Below are 16,640 nucleotides of genomic sequence, written 5' to 3'. Positions count from 1 at the left end.
GCTGTTGTTTTAATGTTATAAACATAATTATTTAGTGGACATCCATGAATTTGATACTGAACGCAAGAACTACAACACTCCCAGTCATTTGTGTTGTAATTGTAAATTTCCATAATTGTTAGTGCTTTTTGTTTAGCTGTTTTTATTTCAGTTGTTTGGGTTGGCTTCTTAATTTTTTTGTACTTTTTCTTTTTCAATAACATTGTTAACAAGAATGATTTCAGTTGAACTATCATGTCTCTGATACACTGTATTCCACTGTTAATTTATTCATTAACACTTTTTTTTAATTCCAGTATTGTTAACATAGTGTTATGTTAGATTCAGGTGTTCAGTGTAGCGCTTCAACAATTCTATGCATTACTCAGTGCTCATCACGATAAGTGCACCTTTTCTACTGTTTATTTTTTATATTGATTTAATTCTCTCTTTGTTAGAGTATTTCTCCTAATGCTTTTAGGAATTGTGTATGGATTATATACCTTTGAATTGTATGTCCTAAAAGTTTTTTACACGTATCAGTGCTTATATCATTCCATGATGCTTTACAACATCACACCAACTCAAAAAACACATAATCTTTATAATAGATGTTAATTTTTAGTATTAAGATACAAATTAATAGGGCTTATCAGTCTATTATATCACTCAATCAACATAACTCAATTTTACGTTGTAGGGTTCTCTCTCTTTCTTTGACTTCAAGGCACTATTAGACCAACATTCTGGGGTTTGTGTAATAATTGGTATGGTATAAACTCTTAAAAAATGATTTCTTTGTGCCAGCCACTAATTCCAAACATTTTATTTTTATTCAACAAACACTTTTACAGTACTTAACCTGGGCCAGGCTCCTTTCTTTGTTCCTAATAATTATTAATCCGTTTAGTTCCTACAACCTTAGGAAGTATTACTTCAACCCCATGTTATAGATGAGGAAAATTGAGGCATCAAGAGGCAAAGTAGCTTGCCTAGGTCACGAAGTTGGGAAGTAGCAAAGTCCAGATTAGAACTCAGGAAGTTTGACTTCAGAGCCAAAGCTGTCAATCATTGCACTGATTTATTTTTCCAGGGGTGACTGCAAAGGTGTGTCTAGAAGATGATAGGTGGTGGGAGAAGTTTTTCATCTACTTGGAATGTCTGTATTCTCACAATTTCTTTCATCAATTTTCTTCCCCTCTTCTGCTACCCTTTAAAAATTGGTATTCCCAATAGATCTGTTCTTTTTAAATTTTTTTTTATTTTATACATATAGTCCAAGATGGCTGTCCCCCGGTTTCAGGAGAAGAATTCAGTGGTTCATCACTTACGTACAACACCCAGTGCTCATCACAAGTGCCGTCCTTAGTCCCCATCACCCTTCTAGCCTATCCTCCACCTACCACCCCTCCAGCAGCCCTCAGTTTGTTCTCTATCACAAAGAGTTTGTTTTATGGTTTGCCTTTCTTATTTTTCCCCTATGTTCATCTGTTTCATTTCTTAAATTCCACGTGAGTGAAATCATATGGTACTTATATTTCTCTGACTGACTTATTTCACTTAGCATCATACACTCTAGCTCCATCCACGTCATTGCAAATGGCAAGATTTCATTCTTTTGATGGCTGAGTAATATTCCATTGTATATGTATCTACCACCTCTTCTTCATCCATTCATCAGTCAGTGGACACTGGGCTCTTCCACTGCTTGATGCTGGTAAATATTACTGCTGTGAGCATGCGTCCCTTTGAATTACTATTTTTGTATTTGGGCCAATACCTAGTGGTGCACTTGCTGGATTGTAGGGTAGTTCTATTTTTAACTTTTTGAGGAACTTCCACACTGTTTTCCAGAGTAAGCCCCATCATTTCTCAACTACATTTTCTCAATAACTCCTAAAGATCCTACATATCATTTCCCCAAATATGTCATATTCTTTCACTTCCAGGATTTTTTATATATAAAGATGAATAATTTTGGAATGTTCTTCCTCTTTGTTAGTTTCCAAGTAACTTTTATTTGTCCTTCAGGACTCAAATTGTTTAAGATCTTCCCTCTGCTCTCCACCCAATCTGTATTGCCAATCTTTTTTCTTCCAAAGCATCACATATGCACGTCTCCTACAACTTCTGTTACACTGCATTAAGCTTGTTGCTCAATTATTTGACTTTCTAATTAGATTGTGAGTTTCTTAAGTGTAGAGATTAACTTACTCATACACACACATGCATAATTATTTGTGTATGTGTGTGTAAGTAAATACATTAAATATGTAAGCATAATAGTAATATAACAATATACGTGGTAAATGACAGAGACAAAATGTTTCCTAAATTGGAATCCTAAAACAATAACAACAATAGCAAGACAATAAAACTCTTCTTTGTATCTTGTGGGGCCAACCGTGGAAACAGTACTATAGTCTATCTCCCCTTAAGTTCCTTAAGAGATGTTAAAAGAGCTTGTGACATTTGAATGAGGTCAAATAGAGAAGCCTTCTTTATTAGAACAAGTCACTATACATGATCTTTTTGGTCTCTCACTCAGTTTGCCAAGGATAAAGCAATGGAAGATACCAACTTTTTCTCTGGTTTTCTAGTAACAACAATAAAAATAAATAAGTTCAGAATAAAGTCATCAAAAATAACTGCTCCTTTTGATGTTTTATAGAGCCAGATTATGAACTACACCTGTTCCAAACATTCGATCCTCTCCAGCAAAATCAGTCCGTGCTGTGCACTGCCGGTACCGTTCCGAGGGGAATGCATTATCATCTCAGAAAATGACGATAAGCCTGATCTTTCATTCATGCCACTCGGCAGGTTTACAGAAGACCGATCTGTATGCAAACAATTCTCCAATGAGCCAGATGATCTCCTGCAAGAGTAATACAGATTTTTGTAAAATCTTCATAACGGAATATTGTATTTATGGATTTGGGGGGAAGGTTGTAGGTTTGGATGATGACAGAGGCTAGCCCATGATGTAGATGAGTGACTTAAATTGTTCAAGAGGAGATGCTTGGTGGAGTCTGAAGTGGCAGCTACTTATACAACTCCAGTCACTTGTTAGCATATGAGAATGCAGGCTTTGGGTGATTGGGTCTACAGCATTTTTATTTTATTTTGTTTTATTTTACTTTATTTTTCATTTAAGTTCAATTAATTCACATATAGTGTATTATTAATTTCAGAGTTAGAGTTCAATGATTTATCAGTCTTATATAATACTCAGTGCTCATCATGTCATGTTGCCCTCCTTAACGTCCATCACCCAGTTACCCCATCCCTCCCACCCTTCTCCCCTCCAGCAATCCCCAGTTTATTTCCTACGATTAAGAGTCTCTTATGGTTTGTGTCTCTCTCTGATTTTGTCTTGTTTTATTTTTTCCCTCCCTGTCTCTATGATCCTCTGTTTTGTTTCTTAAATTCAACATATGAGTGAGATCATATGATAATTGTCTTTCTCTGATTGACTTATTTCGCTTAGCATAATACCCTCTTGTTCCATCCACATCGTTGCAAATGGCAAGTAATATTCCAGTGTGTGTGTATGTATGTGTGTGTGTGTATGCACACCCCCTCTTCTTTATCTATTCATCTGTCGATGGACACCTGGGCTCTTTCCACAGTTTGGCTACTGTGGACATTGCTGCTATAAACATTGGGGTGCAGGTGCCCCTTTGGATCACTACATTTATATCTTTGGGATAAATACCTAGTAGTGCAATTGCTGGTTTGTAAGGTCTACTGCATTTTGAAAGAAGCTGAAAGTCACTTGATTTTTAAGTGTTGACAACTAATACAGAATTTTTAAAAACACAGTGAAGGTCAAGTGTTTGCAAACTTTGCTCTAAAGTACTCATTCCTAAGTAAGGGCTTCAGATTGGTATACCTGGTAAACTCTTCCATTCTAATTAATTAAATACCTACTACCAAAGCCATGGTGTGGCATTTAAAGATTAGAGAGATGGAATATTAACATCTCTAGTGTCCATTTAGAAATGCATATTAATTTGTGCAAGACAAACTGATTTCAATATGTAATATTACAGCAATACCGCTGTGTGATTGAAGTATTTCCAAAGTCACTTTGTGAAGCATTATTTGGAGCAATTAAACCAACAAAGCATAAGAATTTGAGTTTTCTTCAAAGCACTCTGTAGGAGGATTTGAGCTATATTTCCAAAATTACATTTGATATGGCTTATAAAAGTAAATGTCACTGCTTGAGCCCACTCATTCCTAAACTTGCATTTGGTACTAGAACAGTCGATAGGCACAACTTCGTAGTGGATATCACATTAAGCTGTGAGTTGGGAGACCAGAGTTCCAACACTAGCTTTGTCATGCATAAACTTTGGAATGTAGGTCAAGCCACTTAATTTCCTTAGGCTCTTGCATTCGAGCTACTAACTCAGGTGGTTGGATAAGATCACTTCAAAGGTGCCTCCTGCGACTCTGTGATTCCTTTGTAAACATTCTAGGGTCCAAATTTCTCTTTCTTGTGACCCAGAAGAATGTGTAGATTATGGTCAGACTACTCAAACTTGAAAGCTTATCTGGAAAAGAGGGGAAGATGATGATTTTAATACCTAGCTAGCACTTCCTATCACAAAAATTCTAATACTTATAAAATTGATCCTCAAAGATGTTTGAGAAAAATGTGCTCTCATCCAATCACTGGAAATTAATTTCTCATAAAAGTAAGTTAGTGACCCTGAACCAGAAACTCTCAGCTAATCAGATTGTTTTAGTTTCAAGTTCTGAATCTGACGCCACTCCTGTGTGACTTTGGAAAAATCTCGTCATTTTATTGATTGTTTCCTTATCTCAAAATGTAGTCAATTAAACCTCCCTGCCATCCACCCAAGGTTTCCAAATGCCTAGAATCAGTGAAAATATTGAAAAAATTTCATAATCATAATTAGGTTTTGAAAGAAAACATGTCTTCTGAATTTTACTGTTTACTTTCTAATACATTTCATATGGATACAGGTTTCTTTATGAATATTCAAGAAGACATTCAGAATTGGCAGTTCCTGTGATTTTAAGAGTGGATACTGTATATCAAAATTTATTGGCAAAATGCTGTAAATTAGAAAATCCTCTGGAATGCTATAGCAATGGGGTAAATGCCTTTTTATTTTCTAACTTGTTACTCATAAGTAATTACCAACCTAGGAAAAATTCTGGTGCTGTTGGTGGTGCCGTATTTTATAAAAGGATTGTGCATCTTCTTACTAATTCCCAACACTGCACAACAAATATAATTTTCATCTAAACCAAAGGCCACATCATCATACAGTAGTGGCTCTCTGTGTGAGTCGCTGTCTTATAGATTCTGTGCTTCATGAAACCTTCTCTGTGCAATCTACTCTTTTGATGAGTGTCTACTGGGCTCCGTAGCAGATGGCATGAAAGCACAGCATATTAAGGTTTGAGAACGTTGGCTACTTCCTTTAAGCAGTCCTGGAAGCTGTCCCTGTTTCAGGCCAGAAATCATCTCTGTTTGCAGGCAGCAGCTCTGTTTGTGCACCTGACATGAAAAAAGCAGGTGACCTTACATATGTGACCAGATGATCACTTATCCATGCATTGCCAGGAGCCAGGTGGTTCTGGCTTCTGTTATTCTAAGCAATTGCTTCCATATTGACAGAGGGCGGGGTACTGGTAGAGGATTGACGGATCTCTTGCCCTGTCTGGGCTCAAGCAAGTACATCTACCACCTTTCAGTTCCCAGAGAGAAGGATCAATGAAGGTAATTTATTCCCCTGAGGGTGAGCACCCTTTCGAAGCATCCCCAGTAGACCTCCACAATAATCACTGTGACAACAGCACCTTACAGGAGCATGGATGGTTAGAGTTCACAAAGCAATTCTACAACCAGTGTCCTATTGGATCCTCACACCAGCCCAGTAACATAGGTAATGCCAGAATTAGTAATTGCATTTTATAGATGAGAGTTTTGAGTTGTAGAAGGTTTAAAAGACTTGCCCAACATCACACAGGCAGTACGGGCAAGGCTAAGGGTTCAATCCAGGCAAACAGTTTGCAAATCTGGTAAAATTTTCACTCTAACAAACACTGCTCAGTAAGACCAGTACGCTGGGTCGGATTAGTTGAGATGATAACCTGTCCTTCTACTGAAGAACTAAGCCTGCAAGGTCACTTGTATTTTCCTGCTGGAATTTTATGTACACAGTTGAAGAACTCTTTGAACTAGCAGCTAGTTCTGAGAATTCCATTTGATTCTCTTCAATGTGTATTTGTGGAGTGCTTTACTATATTAAAGGCTGCTACATGTTTTTATTAAACTGTGACTTCTTAATACATATCTATATTTCATGCCTATATCTGTATATCTGTATTTGTGCTGTTTATGTAAAAAGACTGTATTATTAAATACAACCAGCACACTCTGACCAATCAAACTGAGATCTGTAAACTACCTTTAAAGAGCTCTTAGGCTTCATGAATGACTTGCCTTATGCTTGTAAAATACACCGGATCCACAAGCGAGTTTATATCGCCAGAAACTAAATATCAATCTTGTTAGACCACTTCTTTTCTCCATAAAGTACGTGGCCCTTCCTGTTTTACCAGAACGTGTTTTTCGAGATTTGCAAGCTCACTAAGTAAATAAAGTCCTGGGTTTAGGAAAACAGTTACATTAAACTGTCAGGGTTTTGCAATCTTACCTCAAGATATTTTGTTACAGTGATAACACTGATTATCTCTATTTTCCAGCAAGAGATGTTCCGAAGAGTGATTCGTGAAAGCCATGAGCGTGTAAAACATCACTGTGATTTACATGAGAAATTAGGAAATGCTAACTTCCATGACAGGTAAGCTTCCACGATATTGTCCAGATTTATGCTTGTTAGTGAGTTTGTGTTAACTCCTGACACTGAGAGCCACTAAAAGTCTACACCCAACCTTGAAATCTCAAAGGCCAAGGAAAAAATGAGTTCAAAATTAACCTTGCTCTCTTTGTCTTGATAATGCAGATGTCCACATAGCCTTAGATGTTTCCACGTGGCTTTCCAGGCCAGTTTCCAGATTCCAGCCAATGTCCAGAGGTTAGGGAAACAAGCAGGCCCTGGCTGCTTTCCTGCAGTCTCTTTGGGGTCTTCTCCCTTCCACCTGGGCATTTAGTTTGGGGCTTTGCCTGCAGCTGTAGGGTCCCTTTGTCAGTTTCAAGTCTGGTCATATAGTAAATTTAGTATTTTCACCATGGAAGGTAGAGATGAATAGATACCTTAGCTATTTGCCAGAGAGAATACATAAATCTCTGTGTGCAGAGACTGATATGTCAAAGACCACTCTATCAAAAACCAAAGGCCAATTTTTAGTCATCTTTAGGGTTTTACTGTAATAGTCTATTTAGAAGTAGAGTATTGAGGAAAAAAATCAGTTTGATATAGTGTTCCATAAATTCAGCTTGAAATTGACGTCCAGTTTTAAGACCCTACTTATATCACATTTGCTACTATCTGATTAGTCAAAGTAAGTCATATGGCCAAGCTGAGTCAAGGGGTAGAGAAATAGATTCAACCTCTTGATTGGAGCATCTGCAAAATATTGTGTCCATTTAGAAATATATATATATCATACCACGTGACTTGATTTGGCTAATAAAATATGAAAACTTTGGGGGCAGAAGTTTAACAACAAATGTGTGCTTTCCTATTTTCTCCTTTCCTTCTTACACAATAGCCAGATACATTTGAGAAGGTAGCTGATTTATCTGCCTTGGTTCCAGAATGATCAAGGTAAGCAGAACCACCATGCCAAATTGTACTGGACATATGGCTTGAATAAGAAATAAGCCTTTGTGGTTTGAAGCCATGCAACAAAGTTGCATTTTTTGTTATTGTTACAAACCTAGTCTATCCAAACAAATACAAAAATTGTGCAGGAATTAAAGTGATATTTTAAGGGAATAAATAAACAAATTAATTAATTGATGTCCAGAATAATGGATCCAGAAAAAATTATTCTTTCAGAAGGAATATTTGGCTTATTACTTCTACATTGTGTTCATTTGCTAATGTCTAGTTTAAGGATTAGATCTGTGGTTCTCAAAATTTAGAGTACATCAAAATTACCTGAAGGACTTGTTAAAACACAGCCCCATCCCCATTTCTCAATCCATACGTCTGAGATGAGGCCTGATAATTTGCATTTCCAACAAGTCCCCAGCGCTGGGGATACTACTGGTCCACTAGTCATACACTGAGAACCACTGGATTAGGTTGCCTGCTCTTTGGATGTTACAGCTAAATTCTTTCCCCAACTCCATTGTAATATAAATGCAATGATTGATTCTGACTTTTTGTTGTCTTCAAATCCAGGTCAGTAGAATCTTTCTCCTTAAAACCTTCCTCATATCCCCCTATTCCCACTACCACTCTCCTACTTCAGGCTGTCACTGTCTCTCTTCTTGAATGGCCTTCAACTTCTTCCTTCACAATGCTTCTTGACCACCTTCATTCATTCTTTATATGGCAACTGTAATTATCCTAAAAACAATGCAAATCTGATCCTGTAACTAAGCTTTGTTCCTCTCTCTCTCTCCAATCCCCAATTACCCCCCTGCAAAACCCCACGAAACAAAGCCACAATCACATTCAATGGCTCCTCTCCCACTTTCACTCCCTTCACCTGGCTCATTTTTTGTTATTGTTAGATCTCAGCCCACATGCCACTACCTCCGGGAGGTATGCCTGACCTCGCTGGGATGGGATTAGCTGCCATTCTCTGTGCACCCACAGCACTCTGAATTCCTGTCACTACATCAAGTGTACCTGCTATCTCACCCATTAGGGTGTGAGCCCCGTGAAAATAGGGCCTGTTTGCTGATTGTTGCTGTGCCCCTATTCCTACACACTGTAGACAGCCAACACAAGCTTTAATGGCCTATGTATGCATTTATTTCAGAAGCTGATTTTACTAAGACTGATTTTGCAACCATCCCCATTAGCTCTCATAGTATCCTTTGTAAGTACTACCCCCCCTNAATTCCAGGAAATTGAGTAAGTTATTGGGCCTTTGGAACAAGGACTAAAAAGAATTAAACCCTATTTAATGCTTTGTTCAATCTAAGCTAGAGATTGTGAAATATTGAGGAAACTCCAGAATTCTTCCTTTTAGCACATGGTCATTGCCAGGAGTAAGAGGAAATTATTCTTTCAGGCTCATAATCCTTTATACTAAGAAAGCTCCCCAACTATCTGCTCAAGAGTTGGTTACGTTCACGAAGAACATGGCAGCCGCTGCCACCAAATGCTGCCCACTGAGAGATGAGCAACAGTTTGCCTGCATGGAGGACTCAGTAAGTACATCTGTGACTTTATGTTTGCGTGTTCTTGAAGTCCTAATCTCCAGCCTCCAGCAATCGATCTCATGTTTGTGGACACATCATGAACTGTCCATGGAGCTTAATATTTCTGTCTCCAGGAGAACTTCTTCTAGGTCAGCTCATGCCAATTGTCTTGATTAATGGCAGAGATAAGATTGTTACTTCCCTAACGGTGGCGGCGATGTCAGATTCAACAAGTCTTTACTTGGATCATACCCCAGGGTCTAATTCTTGGATTTTCAAGCCAACAAAAATGACTTTGTCAACAACTTCAAAGATAATGCTGATTTTAGATTAAGTCATCCTAATCAAATGTATAGGAAAAAAAAAAACCCAAAAACAGTCTTCCTCCCATGTTTCTCCTTTATTCTTACAATGACTACCACACTCACAACACCTCTGACACCAGATGTTTTTCTGCGCAACAAGAAATTCTGTGACACCAGCTGGGTGTCCTACAGTTTAACTCATGCTGACACTATCTATCTGGAGATAGTGTCAGATCCCCCAGGTTAAGGGCTCAGTCCTACAAGACTGCCCCCTTCCCACTTCAGATAACAATTGCAAGTCCAGGTTGTCTCCTATGATTCTGACTGACCAGCTATAAATCTAAGGTTCCCATGATCTCCTCCTCAGTTTGATTAATTCATTAGAGCAGCTCATAGAACTCAGAAGAGCACTTACTTAAGTTTACCAGAGAAGTAAAACATTTGATAAAGGAGCTAGGTGAATGAAGAGATACATAGGGTGAGGTCTGGGAGCATCCTGAGTGTAGAAGCTTCTATTCCTGTGGAATTGGATGTGTCAGCCTCTTAGTATGTGGATGGGTTCACCCACCTGGGAGCTCTCCAACCCCCATACTATTGGGATTTTAAAAAGCTTCCTTATGTACATATGATCAATTATTAACTCATTTCCAGCCCATCTCCTCTCTCTGGAGAATGGGAGGCAGGTGGGGCTGAAAATTCCAAGCTTCCAATCATGGCTTGGTCTTCAGCCCCCACTCAGGAGCCCACCCGGAGTCACCTCATTAGAACAAAAGATGCTCCTAGCTCTTTTATCAGTTAGGAATTTACAAGGGTTTCCAAAGACCTTTTGTCAGGAGCTGGGGTCAAAATCAACTTCATTTTCTATTATCTCACATCAAACTCACAAGTGTTAATTTTATTAGACAGAATACCACCAGTGTGTTCATTTGCAATGAGAAATGTTTTTCCAGTGGCAGCAGTAATTGGGCCTAATAACTAGACTACACTTTTTCCTGAATCAAAATATTTAGGGATGGTCTTAAGGGATATTTCTTCCACGCTATCCCGAAGAATGAGAGATTATGTCTTCCTCACAATGGAGAGGGAGAAGTCCCTCGGGGGACTTGTATGCTCATGTCTCCAAGATGTAGTCTCCAGGTCTCTCTCAAGTGGTATTTTTTTTAACACTACTGAATTCTTATTTGGTGACAGCTTTCTCTGCCCAATGTTCTTGATAGAACATCTCCTTTATGCTAAATTGGTCTTTCTTCTGATAAAACAGAATTTTTTTCATAGCAGATATAAAAATTTTATTATCTAGCCCTGTCTAACTTTTATTTTATTACAAATTTTTATTATCTAGTCATGTCTTCCTTGGGGAACTCTTTCAATTAGACATATGTGTTTCTAAAGCCTTATTTTTAGGTGATCTCTTTGGTTACATTTAAAATGGATAAACTCACACATCAGGGCGCCTGGGTGGCTCAGTCAGTTAATTGGCTGCTTTTGGCTCAGGTCATGATCCCAGCGTCCTGGGATCGAGCGCCACGTCGGCTCCCCGCTCAGCAGAGAGTCTGCGTCTCCCTCTCCCTCTGCCTGCTGCTCTGCCTACTTGTGCTCTCTCTCTAACTCTCTGTCCAATAAATAAATAAAATCTTTAAAAAGATAAAATTAAAATGGATTAACTCATACATGAAATGTTGATGCTTACTGACTTCAAGTACTTCATTCCCAAATACATATATGATTGGGAATTTGAAGAGTCATGCTTGGAAAGGCATACAGACAGACTTGTAGACAGCATCAGGCTAAGAATCAGACATACAAGGAGCAAGGCAAGGTGACAGTTCTAGAAGAAGACAAGGAAATGAAGGAGATAACTGAAATAGGATCCAAGGATTTCTTTCATCATTCATTCATTCATTCATTCATTCATTCATTCAATATTCATAGAGCATCTACCATATGCCAAGTTCTGTGGTGGTTACAGTTGTCCAGTTATAAAAAAAAAATAAAGAAACAAATTGGATTTGAGCTTCTTAAGTAAGAACTCCACTCACCAATTATACATCTGAGTGAAATTAGCAGTGCTGTTGACTTGAGGCTTGATTTTAATTTAAAAGAGCATAAGAAACTCCTATCTTAAGTCAACACTGGTCTACAAACTGGACTGAGAAGGAACCTGGAGGTGGAGTCCAAGTGAACTCAACTTGAGGATGAGGGGAAGAGGAAGGACAAGTCTGGGAACCAGGCTGCATCTGACACACCTGCTTTTTCCCCAATGGTGAAATCCAGGCCGAGCTAGCAGAAACCAGAATTTGAGATATTTATGAGTCTTATTTTCTATGAAGTTAAAAAATACACACACACACACACACACACACACACACACACGACCAAAACCTTATCGCTCTTATTTTAATTCTCTTCTGGGAAAGGCAAAACTAATTCTTGGAGCTTTATGCAGAAGACATGAGGCAGAGCCTATCAATGCTGGTGTGGGCCACTGCTGTGATGACTCATATGCCTTCAGGAAGCCATGCTTTGATGATCTGCAAGTGGATGGAACTTACATTTCTCCGCCTTTATCCTGTGACCAAGTCATCAACCTTAAAGAGAACTTGTGCAAAGCACAGGAGGAGGAATTCCAAACTGAAAAACAAAAGTAAGAATCTTTGTTTAATTTGTTCTTTAATTTGTTCTGCCCTCAAGGGAGCAGGTATAGAGAACTGTAAAGTGGGCTCAGATGTAAATATTGCATAACGAATGGATCAGCTGAATGTTATGTTAGAGGTCAAGTAGAATTGAGAATATTCTGCAGTTTTGCAATGCAGCTATCATGGTTGCTACCCCAATTAGATCAGTTAATGAGATTGAAGTCTATTGATCAGAAAATATTGACAGAGAAGTACATTAATGTATTTTTCCCAAAATGGGAAGTTTGGAACATTTGTACGTGTGTGTGTGTGTGTGTGTGTGATATATATGTATGTAACGCATATGACAATGTTTATTAATTAGAAAATTTTATAAATATGAGTTATTACTTTGCAAAGTGCTGTTCTGATTTGGTTGCTGTTTCCAATACTAAAGCCTATTGGTCAGAAATGTTGCCAGTAGAGTACCATGTCTATACATTCGAGCAGAGCTTCCCAACATGTGTTCTGTGTAAAAAGGGCTTCTGGCTGAAGTCAGCAGTGGAGTCTGTGGGTTGACTGGATGAGTCTGTTGACCTGGACCAGCCTCAGCCATTCGCAGCTGGGCTTACTCAAGAGCGTATGGTCAGCTGCTAAGTCAGCTGGAAGCTGGGTGGCCAAGGCTGGCCTTGGCTAGGACGGCTTGTCTCCACTGCATGTGGTCTTCCATCCTCCGGCAGGTTAACCTTGGCTTCTTCACATAGTAGCTGGGAGAAGGTGGACGTGTGGAGGCCTCTCGAGGCCCAGATTTGGAACCATGCAATGCCACTGCTGCTATAAGGTAGGTCATAGGGCCAGCCCGGATTAAAGTAGGGTAAGGAAATAGACTTCATTTCTTGATAGGAAGAGTTGGAACATCACATTGTAAAGGACATGAGTACAGAGAAAGACGGACAATTGGTCCGTTTTTGTAATCAATCTACCACCTGTGGATCATTAATGCAGTTGTTGAAACTACAGAAAATGATAAATGTCAAGATAATGGTGGAAAGAGAGGTGATACACTGGGTCTGAAGTCATCAAAAATGAGGGGGCATGACCAGAGTTTCTATATGGGGCAGGAATAAGTAGGGGTGAGGGGTGTTAGAGCTTGATAATGTGTTACTTCAAAGGAGCTATGGCTTTTCCAAGAGCATGAAGAAGAGCTATGTTGGAAGTAAAAGAGACCTAGATACTAAGTTAGGTGGAGTTCAAGCAAAAACAGCCAGCCTCCTCTTGCAAGGTCCCGGGGGAAGCTGTGTCCTCTGGGGAGCCTCCTGTTTCTGTACAGAGCCAGACAGAGAAGTTCAGAAGAGAAGCTGTGGCTAGAGGGATGTTTTCTTGAGAAAGCCTCAAGTTACAAAGACAGAGGACCAGGAGAGCAGGAGATGGGTCAGATTAGGGGTGTAGAAGGCTCAGCATGATGACAGGTGACCTGGGAGACTCGGATTTCTGACTGTGACGGAGGCTGAGGTGACCGAGACATCACGGCTTGGCTTTGGAAGTAGTGCATCAGCACCCCGAACTTCAGAGCAGCCGATTTGCCCTCTGCCCCTGAGAGCACAAGGTGATTGAGATCTCACAGGTGGTTGGCAATTCTCCCACTCCTGCACAGACGGGTTGTCATGTCTTAGAAAAGAGCCTGCTTGTTTGCTGTAGACAAAGAATTGCCTTTCTTAGCGACCGGCATCAGTCATCCATCGCTTCACCCCCATCCCGCTCCTGAGCCTGCAGCCAAGATATCCCATGGTCTAGGCATTTTCCCGCAGAATGAATTCTGCTTCTGGTGAGTGTGCTGTTAGCGGTCCCATTTGGAGATGACCAAAGGCGACTGTTCTAGGAAAAGCCAAAGGGTGAAATTGTGGTTTCCTTGAATCGGCAGCACACATTGAAAGCACTCCAAGCCCCCGACGGTGGGGCAGTTCCCTTCTAGCGCCCCTGCTCCTGTCCTCGGGAGAAAGCAAGGAAGCCCAGTGCTCATTGTTCCTTCTCCCCCCAGATCATTAGAAGCGGTAGTTTACTGCATTTCTAATTCATGTATTTACTCTAAGACGTGCACTTGCAGGGTCTAAATATTCCGAGTCCAGCACTATCATCTTGCCAAGTGAGGCAGAGTCCAGAATGACACATCCTCGGGCAGCAAGCACAGGCTGTTGCTTGCTCGGTTTTATCCCCCCTTGCAATTCTTGAGCCCGCTGACCCTTGGAATCCTTTCTGCAGTTCCCAAGGCGAGCCGATCCCAAACTAGACTTTAACACTGCCCAGTAAACAGCCGAAGACCATTGGAACATTGAGTTAGCCAGTCTGTTCGCTCAGGCTGGATGGGAGAATGTGGGAGAACGTGGGAGAACTGGGGCTCTCTCTCCTAGCGTGCGGTTTGCCTTCCCTCGAGGAAGTTCTCTGGGCACAGACAGGCGCTGCGTTATGTGGGGCTTCTCTCCAAATCCTTACCACAAATTGATGAGGCAGATAACATTACATGCCATCCTAATTGTACGGAGACTGACCCTCAGAAGGCAAGAAGCCTTGGTATGCGATTATGCAATGGGGAAATAGGTCGTTGAGCTGGAAAATTCACCCGAGCTATCTGGCTCAAAGCACATATGCTTTAACTACCAACATATAGCTTTTAGTGTGCCCTAATCAAAGGGTTATAATACCGGTTATAATTTTTAAAACACTGAGCTCTTGGGGTGCCTGGGTAGCTCTGTTGGTTTAGCGTCCCACTCTTGACTTCAGCTCAGGTCACGATTTCAGGGTTGTGAGTTTGAGCCCCTGGTCGGCCTCTGCACTGGGCATGGAGCCAGCTTAAGATTCTCTCTCTCCCTCTTTCTCTGCCCCTCCCCTCCTACCCACACACACACTCTCTCTCTCCCTCTCGAAATAAAATTAAAATAAATAAAATAAAATAAAATAAAATAAAATAAATAAAATAAAACAAAACACTCAGCACTTAGATAAGGGCTAGATAATAAAAAGTATGAAGTATTAGGAATCATCCCTGTTCTAGTGAATTCACTGTGTTCTCTGTATGGAGAGAACAATAGCATAGAAACAGTTAATGTAGAGATTTCTGGAATATTCTGGAAGAATCTATATTGGGAGTCAAGGGTCAAATTGGAAAAAATCCCCTCTTACTTCCTGGGATATTGGCAAGTGCTTGCTACGGCTTTTATCCGTTTATAATTCGGGCTGACTATCACAGCATAAATGCAAAAACAAGCAAACACAAAAGCCAGTGAAGGGGCTTCTGGAAGGGAAGGAAAAATTGAGCAAGTAGAAGAGAAGGTAGAAGTTGAGATCGTGTAGTAAAATAGAGACAATTAAAGGGAAACAGAAGTTCAAAGTAAAAAAAAAACTTTAAAGTCCAATTAAAAATATTGAGTTGAAATGTGAAGATTTAAGATAGTATATAAAGACTAGAATGTACTGTAAATGAAATGGTGGGTAAATTTAACGGAAATAAAAGATTAATATCATAGAAGTGAAAAACCGAAAACAAGTTGATGGCACTGAATTAAAAAGAGGATTTAAGATTTAAAAAGGTAAATTAAAAATTTTAAGCTAAAAATGAGAATTAAGGGAACTATTTTTAAATAACAGCAGTCAGGTGGGAGGGGAGGGAGATCAGGTGGGAGAGGGAGAAAGTGGGCAGGGAAGGTAAATCACCTGCAAGCAGATCACAAGTATTTGACAGTTGGGGGGTGGGGGGAGTCAAGCTTCTAAGTGGCACAGAGTCCCCAGCTGTAGAAATGACCGCCTTTATGTCTGGAGTTCCAAGAAAGAATAACATGACCTCCTGATATCCCTGCTCTGAATCTCATTCCCAGACCTTCTGTCTTCTCCTAATGAGAGACTTTTTTCCTCTTGCCTATTCTAGTACAATTTGGATGTTTCTCCTGGTTTATTTATTTTTTTAAAATGATTTTTTATTATATTATGTTAGTCACCATACAGTACATCCCCGGATTCCGATGTAAAGTTCGATGCTTCATTAGTTGCGTATAACACCCAGTGCACCATGCAATACGTGCCCTCCTTACTACCCATCACCGGTCTAATAAACAGCTGGCTGATGTTCTGGAAACCCAGCAGTCATGCTCGTCTTCCCCCTACTGGTCCCTCTGGGGAAGTGCATTTGGAAACCAGCCCACCGGGCAGGGGAGAGGAAAGCCCAGTGGTTCAGTGTGACTGAGGCCTAAGTGAGAGAAGGGAGAGAAGCTTTTGGGTTGATAACTACAGGGTTTGGGAGGGGCCAAGCCATGAAGGCACTTGGATCCCACAGCTTGTAAGTGAGAGAAGAGGAGGGTATAGACAAAGGAGCTTTCCTGCCTCTCACATTAGGATTCTCTATTACTGTGGAATCTACGGCTC

At 40.1% G+C, this 16,640-nt stretch overlaps 1 protein-coding gene across 5 annotated transcripts in view; it reads left to right on the top strand.

Annotated features, from left to right (window-relative positions):
• LOC100472552 (alpha-fetoprotein) overlaps positions 1 to 16,640 on the top strand; it is a 44,981-nt gene that overhangs the window by 16,065 nt on the left and 12,276 nt on the right. For 3 of the 5 annotated variants that reach the window (XR_004628851.1, XM_034671736.1, XM_034671733.1), the window contains exons 8-12: positions 2,651 to 2,865; positions 4,978 to 5,110; positions 6,730 to 6,827; positions 9,178 to 9,316; positions 12,030 to 12,256. Coding sequence is in view for 4 of the 5 variants with exons in the window: in XM_034671736.1 (XP_034527627.1) it covers positions 2,651 to 2,865; positions 4,978 to 5,110; positions 6,730 to 6,827; positions 9,178 to 9,316; positions 12,030 to 12,256 (812 nt within the window). In the remaining variant the exon portion in view is untranslated. Of the gene's footprint in view, positions 1 to 2,650; positions 2,866 to 4,977; positions 5,111 to 6,729; positions 6,828 to 9,177; positions 9,317 to 12,029; positions 12,257 to 12,967; positions 13,069 to 16,640 lie in introns of all 5 variants that reach the window. The other 2 variants (XM_034671735.1, XM_034671734.1) reach the window with 1 other exon arrangement.

This window comes from Ailuropoda melanoleuca, chromosome 11 (genome assembly GCF_002007445.2).
Source record: "Ailuropoda melanoleuca isolate Jingjing chromosome 11, ASM200744v2, whole genome shotgun sequence".
Classification (NCBI taxonomy): domain Eukaryota; kingdom Metazoa; phylum Chordata; class Mammalia; order Carnivora; family Ursidae; genus Ailuropoda; species Ailuropoda melanoleuca.
Note: the sequence above shows the minus strand (reverse complement) of the source record. Positions and strands in the feature narration are given on the sequence as shown.